The sequence below is a fragment of the Podarcis pityusensis genome (assembly GCF_964106645.2).
Source record: "Podarcis pityusensis genome assembly, chromosome: 5".
Taxonomy (NCBI): domain Eukaryota; kingdom Metazoa; phylum Chordata; class Lepidosauria; order Squamata; family Lacertidae; genus Podarcis; species Podarcis pityusensis.
This window is the reverse complement of record NC_138032.1, coordinates 80,754,420-80,769,669: the sequence shown is the minus strand read 5'-3', so window position 1 is coordinate 80,769,669 and position 15,250 is coordinate 80,754,420. Positions and strand designations below refer to the sequence as shown.

Here is a 15,250-nt window from a genome sequence, read left to right as displayed (position 1 = left end):
CATGTGGGGCAGTGGAGGGTATGGAAGTGGCTATTGGTAAAACATTAGCATTATATCATGACCCCATCACACCAGGACAGAAACTGAAATGTCTCCTTAGCTAGGATGTTTGTTGACATAGCAGGCTAAGAGTACTGTTTCGTTAGGCTAGCTTTAAAAATAAATAAATAAATAAAGGAGACACTTAAGTGCTTAAAGGCTGAATGGATGTTAGTAATCATTACAACAATCTTATAATGTTGGCCAGTATTATCTTTGTCAGAGGCTGGGAATGGGTGTGCGCTGAGGGTAAGAGGCTTGTCTCTTTCCCAGATTGATGTCTGAACTGGAAACTTCAGCTAACACGATGCTGTGATGCTATCAGTCCTCTTTTGGTTCAACCCTGTGGGTTTCCCCTAGGATCTCTTAATTCGCCTCATCCAGTTTGCTGCTTTACACATTGAAAAATGGCCTAGGAACCTCTGAATTCCTACTTTTTGGGAGCAGAAAAAGTGACAATGATCCATGCTGCCTGGTTGAAGCAATTCTGATTTTATTAATGCAAGCACATCTAGTCAAACACAGAATATCCTGCTTTATGGTACAGCTTTATATGTAGCAATTCAGCTCAGAATAACAAAAACACGGATGGCGAAGGAATGTATCAAACCAAAGGAAAAGAATATAATAATAATAATAATAATAATAATAGAAAGCCATATAGAAATGGCACTTTTTCAAGTATATATACTAGAACCAATTGACCACTGGAGTGCACATTCATGTAAAAGCTTTTTCTGTCTTCTTAAATATGTATACACAAAGTGTCCCAGAACTGCATTTCAAATATATATCTCTGAAATTTAAAGCATCCTTTTGTAAATTTCAAATACATTAACAAAGCTGATATACAATCCCTTTCATAGTTTTTGACAATGTTGCTAGCTAGGACATCTCCAAAAGTGCAAAAAACCCACTGTAATAATACAGTATAAATATTCTCTTACCTCTAGGGCTGAAGATCAATACTTCAGCATTGGGGGGTGGGGGGGATAGCAGCAGGTCACAAATAATCAAAGCCACTAATTCTGTTTCTGTCTTTGTGGGGCCATCATTCTGTTAATACATAATATTCTGCTTCCTCTTTTGACGTGTATAAGTATGTTCCATTGCTTCTATTTAGCTAATTTGTTTTGCCTTATTCGCTGAACAATTTTTGTGGTGGCAGTGAAATGCTTTGGCAAATCATATTTGTTTTTTCAATAAAACTGAGTTTTCTTCCCAGAGAAACATGTATTAACTTGAAAACAGGGGTAGGGTGGAATAGTAAGATCTTTTCACACATTTATGTTTTTAGGTGTTGCAAATATGGTATATTAATTGGCCCACTATGGGTTCTTAGTTTAATTGTTCTCGAGAAGGTAGTAGGTACATGATAATATATAATTATCACTTAATTAAAACAAGTATTTTTAATCCAGTGCTTGGTGTTTGTTTTTTGTCTAATTGAAAAATTAATTAGGAAAAAGCTGGATAGTAACAAGATTTTTAAGCAACTGAGAAATCTGAAGCCTAATGATTCTTATCAGTGAATTAGCCACATACTCAAGAACAATTAAAAATAAGTTAAATTAGGCTAGCTTAATTGGTTTTGGAATATGCTCCTAAACTTGGTCTGTAGGGATTTGTTCCAAATGGGGTGGTTTTGCTCTTACGGGCTGGTTCGCATATGGATGTTCGGCACTTGAAAAGTGAAACATCAAATCATGATTTTGCATGTAAGTGAGCACCTCAAATGTAATACTCTTCTATTGGAGTCAGTTCACACATTCAGCTGCCGCCTGAGTAATCAAGTGATGTGGCTTGTGTGTGAGGACAGCTTGAAGTCTTTCAAAGGAGCAGGGAAAAAAGTGTAGCTCTGAGAAATGAAAATATCAAAATAGCATGATAGGAGATTTATAATGAGTAGGAAACGTTTCCTCAAAGCAATATAATAAATTAAGGGAGGCATTGCAATGCTTATAAATTTGAAATTGTGCCTTGCACAGCTGTGATTGCACCAGAATGTGGTGGATTGTCTAGACAACCTCTTACAAGTTCCACTGTCACCAATAATTATACAACAAGCTCCATCATCCCAGGAGGAGTTAGGTATCAAAAGGTGACTTTGTGTTACATATATTGGGTTGTCTCCAGCATCAGTCTGAGTAGACCCACTGAAGTGGATGGAGCCAAATTAGTCATATCCATTGATTTCAGTGGGCCTACTCTGAGCATGACTGTATATATTATAAACAGTTATAACTACAAAAGTTACTTAATCGGGTAAATTGCTCTTACATGTTATCATAAGGTCAGGGGACATGAGCTAATATCGATAGTCAATTGGCCTACCAATAGGAGCAATGCATGGCAGCAGCAAACTGTTCTCAAATTCACTGCAGGATGTTTTAACCCAGGAATAACCAATGTGGTCCTCTAAAAGTTGCTCCCATTATCCCTGATCATTGGCTTTGTCAGCTGAGGCTGCTGGGAGGTGCAATATATCAACTTCCAGAGGACACCACACTGGCTACCAATGGCTTTAATATTTTACCTGATCTTTGAGCTCACCTTAACTTAGCAAAGCTTTTTTATAAAGTCCACCTTGAACCTTGTGTTGCAATACTCTGGTTGACCTCCTCCGACTAATTTAAGGATTTGTTCGTCAGAGGCTAGTTTGTAAAAGACAACACATCATTGGCAGTTAATCTTTTGCTGAGACTGTGACAACTGTACTCTCCCTCTCTTAAAATCCCTGATAAACAAACACACAAATGTAAACTAAAGACTTCTTGGGTCTAGTAAAGGAGGGGTAGGGGAGGAGGAAAGATGAAGGAGGATCTAGCAATTATCCTATTTTACCTTGTCAAACCTTGTAACAAAAATAAGTTCTGCTGCACCATTACTGTAGGTATACTCTAGTTCATGTGCCATATCTTCCAGTTTATTTACAAAGCTGTAGCTGGTTTTTTTAAAAATTATTAAAGACATCCATATTTTTATTTTGCTTGCTTCCAACCCGAGTTGCAGAAGAAGGTACGCTAAACATTTTCAGTACCTTGTAAGGCACTATTCTCTGATGTAAGAGGGGAGCAGCCATGCTGCTACAGTGGTTTTTAAGGCCAGACTAAAGGAGACAGTCTTTGTGCTGAACCGCAGAGGCTCCCACACTGTTTCCTTGCAGTCTATTTACACCAGGGGTGGGGGGAACCTTTTCGGCCTCGTGGGCCAGATCTTTCTCCGCCCTGCCCCCAACTCCATCGGCCAACTCTGACAGGTGGGCAGGACTACCGGCCTGTCTGCCAATCATACCAAACTTTACAAAACTGGCAGAATTAAATGGTGAAGCTGGACCTGATCTGGACCACTACAGGTGGGGGTGGATAGGCTTTTGTGTGCTCTCCAGAAAAAACAAAAGAATTGGCTTGGATCCTAAGAGAGGTTTACTTATGGAAGTTCATGGAAAGAAAGTTTCCCACCGTTCCCCCTGCTCCGCGGCAATCTTGGCCTCTTAAAAACAAAAGACACTTCTCTGGATGATTGGGAGCCTTCCTAAATTATTTGGGATGGGTTGCAGGGAGCTGTTGGGAGAGGATGAGACAGGAAATTTTTATTCCATGAACTTAAGTAAACTCCAAGTCCAATTTGGGAGGCTGCTGTAGCCCATCCCACATTGTTCAGGAGGGAGCCCTGATCCTTCAAAGAAGCAGGGGGAGGAGAAGGAACACTTGACTTCCATGAACTCCCTTACATTAGTGTATCTTACGATCCAAGGCACTGTATGTAGAAATCGAGCATATTGGGTAGAAAAATCTTCTCCAAGGTATGTTTCTTTTATTTGAACATTCACACATGCAAGCAACACCACCCCTCTGTCTATAGCAGTACACTCCAGGCAAAGCTTTACTGCTTGACTCTGTTGACTGTATAAATTGGCCCCAAGAGCACAATTTTCTAGTGCTCCACAAAGTAAATGAGGCCAGGAAAGCAGCATAAAGACAAAAACAAAAGGGGAAACCCAGAACATTGAGAAGAAATTCCAGAAGTGTAGCAGTGTAGAATCCATTGCAATAGAAGCAACAAAGAAACGTGTGGCACATTGGAAACTCATAGATCTGTTGCGGTGTGAGCTTTCATAGGCAAAGGCCTACTTCACTAGATGGAAAAGGGGGAGCAACAAGGTGTGGCTTGGAAGCTGCTTTTTGCCTTCTGTTTTCTGTGATGCAGCAGGAGAAGCAAGCTCTTCAAAAATATCAGATGCCCCAAATGAGGGTTATAGTTCAACCAAGGGGTCTGTGCTTATACCGTCCTTAGTCAATCTGCACCTGTTCTGGGAAATGCTCTTGTCCCTCTTTAGGTCTGTGGAAGCCTTGCTGATTTCAAACGCATCGGCCCCACATGACAACATTTATTTTCAGGAAGCGTTGGGTGGATCAAGGCATAGCGGAAACCAAACCTGCAAAATGTTGAGCCCGTCTGAAACTGTGCGTGTGTTAGGTGGAAGAAACCGAACATGAAAATAAAGATCTGGATGTCATCACAATAAGACACCACCATAGATACCACTCCCCACAATCCATTTCATCTCTGAGAACAGGGCCCGGCCCTTGATTTTTCTTCTTCTTTTTATAGTTAAAAAACAAAATCCTTCATTTTTTTAAGTGCCTTAAGGTTGATGTGAAATATTTAGCACATTTTTTCCTTCTGTAATTCATAAAAGGCATTGTATCTACAAAACAGACCCCAACCAGTGAGGCCTTCCTTTTTCAAATCACGTCTTCGAGGATTTAAAAACAATGTTTTTTTTTAGTGTGTGCTTTAGAATCCAGAGCAGAAGTCCAAAATCTCAGGCTCTGTTGAGCAGAGTTGTCCTAAAAATGAAGAGATAAAAATGAAAAGATAACGTCAGCAAATCGTCTTAAATGTTATCACCTTAAGTTACATTAAGCGAAACAGATGCAACTGCGAATATACTTGAGATCAGCTCAGATTACTGGCTGGTATAAGTTCCCAGCTATTAGTGTCTGGCTGCCCCATTAAGCTTGGCTTCAGATCTCCAACTGCCTAGCTGGATGATTAGGTTTCTAGTTTTCTCTGTTACCTGTGTACTTAGTTTACCCCAGTATTCTCAGTCATTTGATAATGACTTGCCAGTCCTCAACCATGTATTGAAAACTGACTACAGATCAGGTTTCTGGCCCTTGATATTGGAACTGGTGTTCCCTGGTTTGTTTGTTTTTTATATTAAAAAAATCTAGACTAATACTAGCTACTACACCTACACTGTATTTCTCAACCAAAAAGTGATTTTGGATCCAGCCTTTGTCCAGGAAGGCCTTGACTGCTGTGCATTTCAGAGCTGTTCTACTGTGTTGGATTTAAATTTGCAGCAAAATGAAGTGAAAATAAGATTGCAGAATGTTGATGGGCTGTAGTGCCTCAGGTAACAGGTGGGAAATATCACTTCTCAATACTATCCAAGTTAAATATTAAAAACCCACACAAAACATCCTGCAAAAAGGAAACTAGTAGACCAGGGAGAAGTCCTTTGCTGGTTGTGTTGGCTTTCTATTTTTCAACAAAGATGAGCATTGTACAATGTCATCCCCCCCTTCACATACCGTACAATCATGTCATGCATGGGGGGTTATGTTCCCCTGGGTGGTCTGGGTATTTGGCTCTCAGTGTAGTCCTTCAAAGCAGAAATAGACCAAGAAGTCTTGTGTGGCTTTGATTTTAATTTGAGCTAGAGAAGAATTAATGGCCTTCTAATTCTCGCCTCTCAATTGAGGCAAGCACCATGGAGTCCATGAGCATGGCAAACTTTGGCGGCACCTCTTCTTTACCTCATGTGTAGCTCCCATGCCAAATTTCTGAAGGCTCAAAAAGGCCTGTAGCGTAGGTTGCATTTCTCAGTATGAGAAAGAACCAAGGAACTGGTTTCATTACCTGAGTGTCTTCCAGCTGTCTTTCTCCATATGATTTTCTGGACCTTCACTTTCAAATGATGCAATAAACAAAGCTGAGGGTTGGGAAGGTGGGGCAGAGAAGGACGGGAAGTCAGTCAGAACATGTAACAGGATTTTAATCACATAGGAACAGAGGAAGTGGCCTTATATGTAGTAAGAACATTGCCCAACCTAGCTCAGTACTGCTTTGACTGGCAGTGTCTTTCCACAACTTGGGACAGGGAACATTCCCACCCCTGTCTGTTCCTTCCGCAACTCAAGCAGAGCTACAGCCCTTCTCCTTTTATAGCCATAATGATGTCAAACGATAGCATTTTAGGAGACATAAAAGATAGAATATATTTTCCCCCTCTTATCTCCGTGGTATTCTGTAAAGCATGGGTAGTTATAACTACACCTGCCGCCTTGGACCCTAAGCCTATAAAACATTGTGGTTGCATTACTGTCAGCAGCCTTGCAAGTATGTATCCTTTCAAACGGAGCCCTAACAGCCAAAGGAATCCTGTAATGGATTCTTAGAATACTGCCATGTGGTTTATGCTTGTCGGTTGCAGAGTTTATATCTCTTCCTCTTCCTCTTCAGCACCAACAACATCCATAGCTGTTGGCAAATTTGCCCGTTTTCACTTTCACCGTTGAGCCTCTTGCACATGTTGTTTGTGGAAACGAGCAAATTTTGCGTGAGCTGCCGAAGAATCTTACCTTCTTCACTATAAATAGGTGCTGTGAGCAGGTAGCTCTGGATTTTCTTGTCCTTCTCAAAAGGACACTCCACCTGCTTCCATGTGATAAAGTCGTGGATTTGCCTTGAAACTTCCCAGAACTTCTGTGTGAGATAAAATTATTCCAATCAGCATTTCATTATTGTTTATTTCATGCCACCTTCTGAACTTTGGTTAAGCCTGTAGTTCAACAGTTAGAGATGACAGTGTGCAGCCCCCCCCGCCCCCCCCCCAGGAAACAGGGCCATCAAAAGGCTTGTCAACTGTATGGGCTGCATCCAGTGCTGCGCAAAACACAACTTTCTCTTCCTTTGCCCATGCACCCTTCCTTCCCCAAAGTGCTCCAGAGTCCCCCAAACCCTCCAGAGCTGGTTTGAGGTATGTGCAGGAAGAGCCAAGGAGTTTGGTTGCACAAGCACTAGGACAGAACTGGATGCATCCCTATGGATTTGCAGTCACCTTCATTGGCACAGCTGCAATCGGCCTTTTTAGAGCTGCTGCAATCGTGCACATGGCAGCAGCCACCTCACTCCCTCCTCCCATGTAGAAGCACCGGATCATGCAACCAGCCCCTCTGTGCAATCCTGGCATCACCAGCTTTGTGGCCAAGCAGGGATTTGAACCCAAGCCTCCCAGGTCCTGTTCTGGCACTCTAACCACTAGGTAAAATAGTTTCATCCCCTGCCCATTATGCAGTCAGCACTTCCATCTTCTACAGATGGGGACATAGGAGACGGAGGTTCTGTGTTCAGTGTTGTGATAGCAAGTAACCCAAATTTTTGTTGTTGCCGAGATGCACTCACTTCAAATGCAATTCCCCCCCACCCTGCCCCTGATTGGTTAATTGCTCTTGCTTGAACGTGAGGCTGTGAGCAAGCTGTGACAAACCTATTCTGAAGGAAGAGAATGCAAACAGATCAGTATAAAAATGGCCAAGTGGCAAGCCTCACTGACTACATATGGCGTTCTGTTCTTTTGCATGGATGTTTTGTCTGCCTGCAGCACTCACTGTGCAACTGCTTCATTCACTGCCTGCAAAACAAGCTGTACCTTGAAGTTGATCTGTCCGTTGGGCAAGTGGTTGGTGTGTATTTTATGCAGAAAGTAGATATCTTTAATGAAGAGGTTGAAAACGGGGATGACTATTTTCTCCCTGCTGCTGTGTGCTGTCTGCGATCTCTGTGCTGCTCCTTGAAGGGCTGTTCGGTAATTGCAAAAGTTGCTGGATGGGTCCATGTGATGCTGTTTGGATCAAAAAGAGAATTTGTTAGAATTCCTCTGAGTACAAAGGCTTACAAAATTTGCTTTATAGTGATCAGGATGGGGGTAAGTGAGTTGTTCCTTCTCCTTCAGGATCGGTTCCCCCCCCCCTATAAAAGACTTTAAAAAAAGATTTAGACATATTCCTATTGCTTACAGCATCTGATAATTACAAACATCCTCCCCACAGAACCTTCTTGAGACTGGAGGAAGTGCTATTTCATTCCTTTAGACAGGTTGCATTCTGAGGAACCAAAGGAGTATGGAGAGTTCTGTATGAGATGGGTGCTTGCCTATACGCTGCATGGGCAGGTTTGGATTTGACCTGGGAGTTGTGATCCAGAGATTTTCAGGGTTGGTTCACACATCCATGTACATCACTTGATTACCTGACACCTGAAGACCTACAGCTGCACATATGAACTCTGCCCACTGGAAAGCCTTGTGCTGGAGTGATGGGAAAGATACTGCCTATGATTTGTTGGGTGCACACATATAAGTCATCAGGCATTACTAAATATTGCCTTTGGAGAGAAACATCATGTGTTCAATTTTTGTTCCCGCTTTGATATTTTATTGTTTGAAAGTGGGATCTGCTTCTTTCACCAACTGGTTTTTGTTGCAAGGGTCTACTTAGGGCCAGAGTGGCAGAATATTAGTGAAATTTCCAGTGATTCAGGACAAGCCCCCAACAATATCTTTCAAATATTCCAAACCATTTCGCCCTCCTTGCTTTCTCTCTTCCCAAGCTGTGCTTGTTTTCAAATTATTTAAAAATTAACGAGAGGTTTGTGGCAGGGATTACTCTGGTTAAATATTGATCATCACTCTCCACCAGATGGCAGACTTAAATTGGAGATGAATATACATCATGAAGGCAAAAGGAGAATCACTTGGGTTTAAACAGGGCTGATACCACAGGGACTGAGGTGGAGGAGGGGGTACTGGCCACAATTAGGGATATTTCAGGTCCTTTCTCTGAAAGTTCAGCTCCCGTTTTTAAGAAGGATCTTTTACTTATGGACTAAAGATGCACAGGCACTATTCTGCCCAATTGCTCAGTAAGATGAACCAATGTATTCCTTCTCTGCAGTGTTCCAGCCAGATGTGGGCAAAGCTGCAGATGTCTGATGAGCACTGGGGAACTTTTAAATATTATTTTCTATTGAAACTGAATTAAAGTTTGTGAAGAAATTCAATGGCTTTTGACAGATCATGCTATCTTTGTTGTTTCTCACTCAGCTTCTTATAGTGTACCTTTTGAGCTTCATTCATACTATCTGGCTATGGGCAGAGAACAATTACTAAACACAGTTTTAAATACTTTTTTAAAAGGAAGAAATACATGGCATGTTGTAGCTGTACATTTCTGGCAGTACATGGCAAAGCATGAACCATTTATGGTGCTATAATGTTAGGAAAATCCAAACCATTCATTTTGATAATACTATCATGCTTTAAAATCAATTGTTCTGGGCTGTTCTAATAATGCAATGATGCAGATTTTTGCTGTTGTGTTGTGAACTACTTGGGACACGTGGAAAAAGCAGTGTATAAATGATGATGATGTAATTACCTCTAACACATCAAATTTGGCTGTTTTGACTTTGGACCAAGTTTTCTTTAGCCGGGCAACAGGACTCAAGTTCATACCCGCTAAATAGAGAAAGAAAAAAACAAATGGAAAATTTTCAGCAAATCATTGAAAACATCCCTGCATGTCTGTCAGGATGCTTCCAGCAGTATTGTTGGTGCAATGTACTGCAAATCACTACTTCTGCAGGCAGTTGTGTCAAAGGAGTGTAGTGCAGATGTAACAAAGATCAGAAACAGGCCATGGGATCACATGCTCCTTCTCACTCGTTCCTCTCCTCTCCAGACTGCATCCCTCCTTAGCCACCCAGTCTATGGTTAAGCACTGCACTGGCACCAGCACTGACCTGGCATCCCACTTAACCAGGATTCTTAAGCCCCCTTCCCTGAAGAGGGAACATCTGTAAGTTGGGGTTGCAGCTCTCTTAACTGGGGCTGCCAGCCCATTTGCATGTTTAAAGTGTACTTCTGCAGTGGGTGGAAACCCCGATCTTCCAAAAGCCTAACTCACACAGGGAACCTCCATGAATACAGAAGGCTGCTGGCTGCAAAAGTGCACTTTAAAGCAAGGTGGGGCTGGAGCAGTCATGTGACACCTGCCAATGGGGCTGACAATGTGTCCCTACAGCCTTCATCTATGTGTGTTTCCTCTTCAAGTGACAATGCCAGTTTTGAGTCTAGGACAGGAATTCTTCTTAGCTTAATCCCAATTAAGACGGCTGTTGCGTACCTTAAGCATGTTTTAACGCAGGATGGAGGGAAATTTTGCTATTGAGAAAACAATTCTGTGTCTACTTTTGGTCACTTTTGTTACATCTGTGCCAAAGTTTTGAAGCTGGGAGAAGTTTGCATTTTCAGGATTTGGATAATCTCTGATTATCCCCCCCCAAAGTGTCCTTTAATGTAATCAGGACAATTTATACATTAGGCATACACCTCAAATATTCTAAGTGTGCACTAGATTACGTAGACAAGAAGAGGCACACTTGTCTTGTGCAAACATGCACTGACTCACTCGCACCAGGGAGCCAGGATTGGTTGTACCTCTCCGTCAAATATGCTTTGAACATCAAACTCTGATTTGCCATTCTGCAACGCACGAAAAGGTCTTGTGTGGCTCGTCTCTTTGGCAAGCGCAGACTACTTTTACCTGTCTTTCCCCTGTCTCTTCTTTTGATCTCCCACCGCTTACCAGTTAATTATTTGGAGACACTCACTTGGTAATATCTTTGATGCCCATTTGTCATCCAGAGTGCAGCACTCTCAGCGGGACGCTGCATCTACTCAAACACCCTCATTCTACTGACGCTGTCACACACACTGCCCACAGGTGCCTTGCGGAAGAGTACTCACAGATAATGGCCATCATGGAATTAAAGTTTCCAATGTTGAAGCACTCTCTTGCCACATCAATGAAAAATTCCACTATTCTTGTCCGCTGCTTTTTCTTCACAACCTGAAATTTTAAATGCAAACCTTGAATGGGAGAAGTGGGGTAGCATTTACTCAATGGAGTCATGGCAATCCCGCAAGCAAACAACATTTTTTTTTAAAAAAAAAGGCTTCGAGGAAGAGTATTTCAGTGGAAAAGGTGTTGATGCTTCTATCCTGATTTGAGTCACCTCCCCCCCTTTTTTAGAGTAAGCCTTTGTGATAGTGATCTAAGATCCCTGTTTTGTTTAAAGAGCCATTATCTTTGGAAGATCATGAAAACTTTGTATGTCCATGGATGCTGGAATCCTGTAGGAAGAAACTAGGCATTGGGGAAATTTTGTCAAGCAAAGAAAGAATGTTTTGGTGACTGGAATACCAAATACATTTAAAACATCCTGTCCTCAAATGTAGAAAATAGGAAATATTCCATCCAGGGGAGGTGTGCTTCGGTAGGGTGGAAGCAGGGGGTTTGCTTCACTATAGCACTGAGGATTTATAATCCAGCTTTTTTTAACGTTACTGTTGATAAGATATCCTGAGGTAAAGCACTAAGCTCACTTCAAATCTGCAGGGAAATGAGACTAATCAACAGCATTTGCAGAATTATTAAGGCAGAGCAAGAAAACGGTCTCAGACAAGGCAGCGAAAAATTGCCGGCCCCTCACCCCCGCTCACCTCATTATTGGCTGCTAGTCCTGATGCTACCACCTAGCAAAGTGAACATGTCTTCCACCCCATGCACCTTCTTCTCCTTCACTGCAAGGAAGGTCCAAGGTGTCCCCCCCCCCCCCCCGAGTGAAGCATTTTCCCAGGAGAATCCTGGTGCCACCACTGCAGTTTGCCACAGTGGGAAAAAATATCTTTACATTTTTCATTTAAAGTGGGAGACTTAGGCATGCACTTAAATCTCTCCCCCTGAAAACAAAGGGTTTTAAAATTCTTAGCTTTGTCCAAATGACTGCCCCATGTTTTTTAAAAAACACATTTGCTTCCCACATGACGTGTTGCTGAGTTGCATTTTTGCCTATGCTGTTTGTAATTAGCTTCTGAGAATTAATGGGTTTGGTACAATTATCAGTCACTGTTCACTAGCCTTGTTGATAGTGGATCAATGCTCGCTTTGTGCATTATTTTTTCAAGTTTTGTTTCCGAGGGCTAACAAATGTTTTTCTTGTAGGGAATCACATGTAGGGAGAGGCTATGCTAGAACCTTTCTCCCAGCATGCAAGATTTTACATGCAGAAAATTAACTGACATGGTGGAGCATCCAAAAATCTCATTGCCTATCTGCAATCTAAAGTGATATAATCCAGGAAGGATGCTACCACATGATTATGTCACATGACTCTAAGAATTTTGGAAAAATGCACTCCAAAATTTATCACTGTAAGTTTTTCACTACCATACTGATTTCGTACGTCTGGAAGATGATGTTTTGGGATACATTTCCATCTTCCGGTCAGACTCTGACATGTTACGAATCCTATGTGCGGTTGGTGTCCACCTGTTTGCATACAGAGAAGACACTTCTGTTGAGGTAAGCCTACATATTCTCTATATTGGGTTTTCACAAACTCTAAGAAAGTGATTCAGCTCTCAGTCACTAATGGTTGTTCTAAGTACCTCTAGATACTTTCATGTCACAGGCACACAATTCTCCCTTCCTTTTTATTATATGGAGTTTGAGAAAGAGGCACATGCTGTATGTTTTAGTTTGGCACTGTAAGCAGATCAAGCGAAGCTTGCATCTTGGAAGCCACAAAGACTATTGCATCTCCACACCTACACACTGTTCATTCTAAAGCGAAGAGGTACTGTTTGTTACAAGGCATGATGTAAAAGGTAAAAAGGTAAAGGTAAAGGACCCCTGGACGGTTAAGCTCAGTCAAAGGTGATTATGGGGTTGCGGCACTCATCTCACTTTCAGGCTGAGGAAGCCAGCGTTTTTCCACAGACAGCTTTCCGGGTCATGTGGCCAGCATGACTAAACCGCTTCTGGCGCAACGGAACACCGTGACAGAAGCCAGAGCGCACGGAAACACTGTTTACCTTCCCATCACAGCGGTACCTATTTATCTACTTGCACTGGCATGCTTTCAAACTGCTAGGTTGGCAGAAGCTGGGACAGAGCAATGGGAGCTCACTCTGTTGCAGGGATTCGAACTATCGACCTTCTGCAGGGCAAGCCCAAGAGGCTCAGTGGTTTAGACAACAGTGCCACCCGCGTCACAAGGCATGATGTGTGTTCATATGACCAAACCCATTCCTGTTCCCTCGCTGTGGTTCAGTTCATACATTTCCAGAGCAACATGGTTGCTGTTTCCCACAGCCCCCATCCCATAAAGTTCCAGAAATATATGACACACTGAATTGTGTTGGAGGCAAAAGTCACAGGGGACTTTGCAGTGCCACATCTGCTAGAACTCAAGGGGAAGTACAGTGATGAAGGAGCCTCCTGGGATATCACTACATCCTACAGTATTAGCGTCGCATGGGATGGAGCCAGGTGAAGCAGCAGTAATGCTGCTTGGGGAATGTATGAATTGGGCTTTTGCTACGCAGCGTGAGTCAAATCAGAACAGGATGAGAATGGGTGCAAAAAATACAAATGGAAGCTGACTTCAAGTGCCAGCAAATATTCTGTAAAGGATTGCATTTTTGCATGGGCGGGTGCATTCATATGCATCCTGAGCCAGAGGAGATGTTACTTGGTGGGAGGTGGCCAAGATACACAGAGTTTCAGCCAAGGCAGTTTGGAATGAGTTGGGCCAAAAACTGCGAGAGTGAAGGAAGAGTAGCTGGCACATTTCCCTTGTCAGTACTTGCCTTGCAAATCTCCGTCGCCACCAACATGCTGAGGCAATTAAACCAGTTGTCGTATGCCTCCAGAGTGTAAGTCTTAGTAACGTCGCCTCGGCACTGCAAAAGAAAGGTTGTAAATTATGCCTGTACAGAGCGCTTGCAAAAAAATGGTTGTTTCCAGTGACACCCATGCATCTCCACACAAGTGACTTCAGCTTGCATGCTTCAAAGACAGACACACTCTCCAGGCTGCGATTCAACGGCGACATGGGGCAAACAAACTCCCCCATCCCATGTGGTATCCATGTGGTGTTGGATATGTAATGAGGGTGCCAGGCGAGACTTCCTGGGGAGAACATTCCACAAGTGGGCAGCCACATTGTACAAATGTGTGAGATGCACAGTCTGGGCAATAACAACACCCCCTAAGGAAGGGGTGAGGCCATGAAGCATGGCCCTGTTGTTTCCTCCCTTGCACAATTATAATTGTGGAAGGGGAACACCCCAAATATGGCCAACTGTTTTGGCTATAAGTGCACCATTAAAAATAAGAATTTTGGTTCTCTTTTATATTCTGAATTTTTGGTCTGGACAGCTGTCTGGGAAACCACTTAGAGCATTCAGAGAGAAAGGGGTGTATATTTCTCGTGCTTTCCTCCTGGGGTGTTTGTGAAAATAGTAAGGATTTGCATATTGTCTTCAATAAGTGTTTAGAAATGACAAGCGGGGGGAAAAATACACTGTCCAAACCCATTTTGTCATATTTAAGAGATGACTGCATGTTCAGTAACATTATATGCTAGTAGGGAACAATAGCTAAGGTGGGCATACTCAACTCACTGTATGTAACTGAGAAACTTCAAATTGCTTTTAACCTTGAAGGAAGGTTGAAAAAATAACAACAACATATGACACTTTGCTACCTGGGGACTTTAAGGAAAGAGGCTCAAAATAATAAGTACTAGTGTGAATTATGATATTTAATCTTTTCTTGTTGTTGTGTCTAGACAGATCCCAGTCTTGTACAATATCCCTGCAGACTTCCTTGATCTCTGAATTCCATAATTGCTAACTTGCAGAAAAGAACTGCTACATAAGGTGCTCTTTACATGTTCTCCCAGCTGTGTAGGTGGCAGCTCACAAATAGGGATCTCTCTCCCTCCTACCCGAATAAAATCCACAGGGCACCTAAGAGACAAAGGGGTTGGGGGCAGTGATAGGGGCTATTGTCTTATCCAGCAATTTGTTTGTTTATCCTCAATGCTTAAGTCTCATAAAGCATGAACAAAAAAGGCCTCCTTCGTCTGTCATGCTATATGTATGCACAATATATTAAAATGTACTGAAAGCCTCAGCTAGCAAAGAAATCAGTGCAGTCAGCTTATTTAACAGGAGCTGTCCTATTAGAGCAGAGCTAGCCATATGGTCCTTACAGATGATATTGGACTT

At 42.3% G+C, this 15,250-nt stretch overlaps 1 protein-coding gene across 6 annotated transcripts in view; it reads right to left on the bottom strand.

The window, feature by feature from the left end:
• Positions 1-510: 510 nt before the first annotated feature.
• The window catches only part of RASGEF1A (RasGEF domain family member 1A), a 220,756-nt gene continuing 206,016 nt past the window's right edge, over positions 511-15,250 (bottom strand). For all 6 annotated transcript variants that reach the window (XM_081005025.1, XM_081005021.1, XM_081005024.1 and 3 more), the window contains exons 7-13: positions 13,826-13,918; positions 10,919-11,021; positions 9,549-9,628; positions 7,763-7,954; positions 6,693-6,816; positions 5,971-6,043; positions 511-4,892 (exon numbers count right to left, since the gene is read on the bottom strand). In XM_081005025.1, coding sequence (XP_080861151.1) covers positions 4,868-4,892; positions 5,971-6,043; positions 6,693-6,816; positions 7,763-7,954; positions 9,549-9,628; positions 10,919-11,021; positions 13,826-13,918 — 690 coding nt within the window. In that variant the 3' untranslated portion in view covers positions 511-4,867. The remainder of the gene's footprint in view (positions 4,893-5,970; positions 6,044-6,692; positions 6,817-7,762; positions 7,955-9,548; positions 9,629-10,918; positions 11,022-13,825; positions 13,919-15,250) is intronic.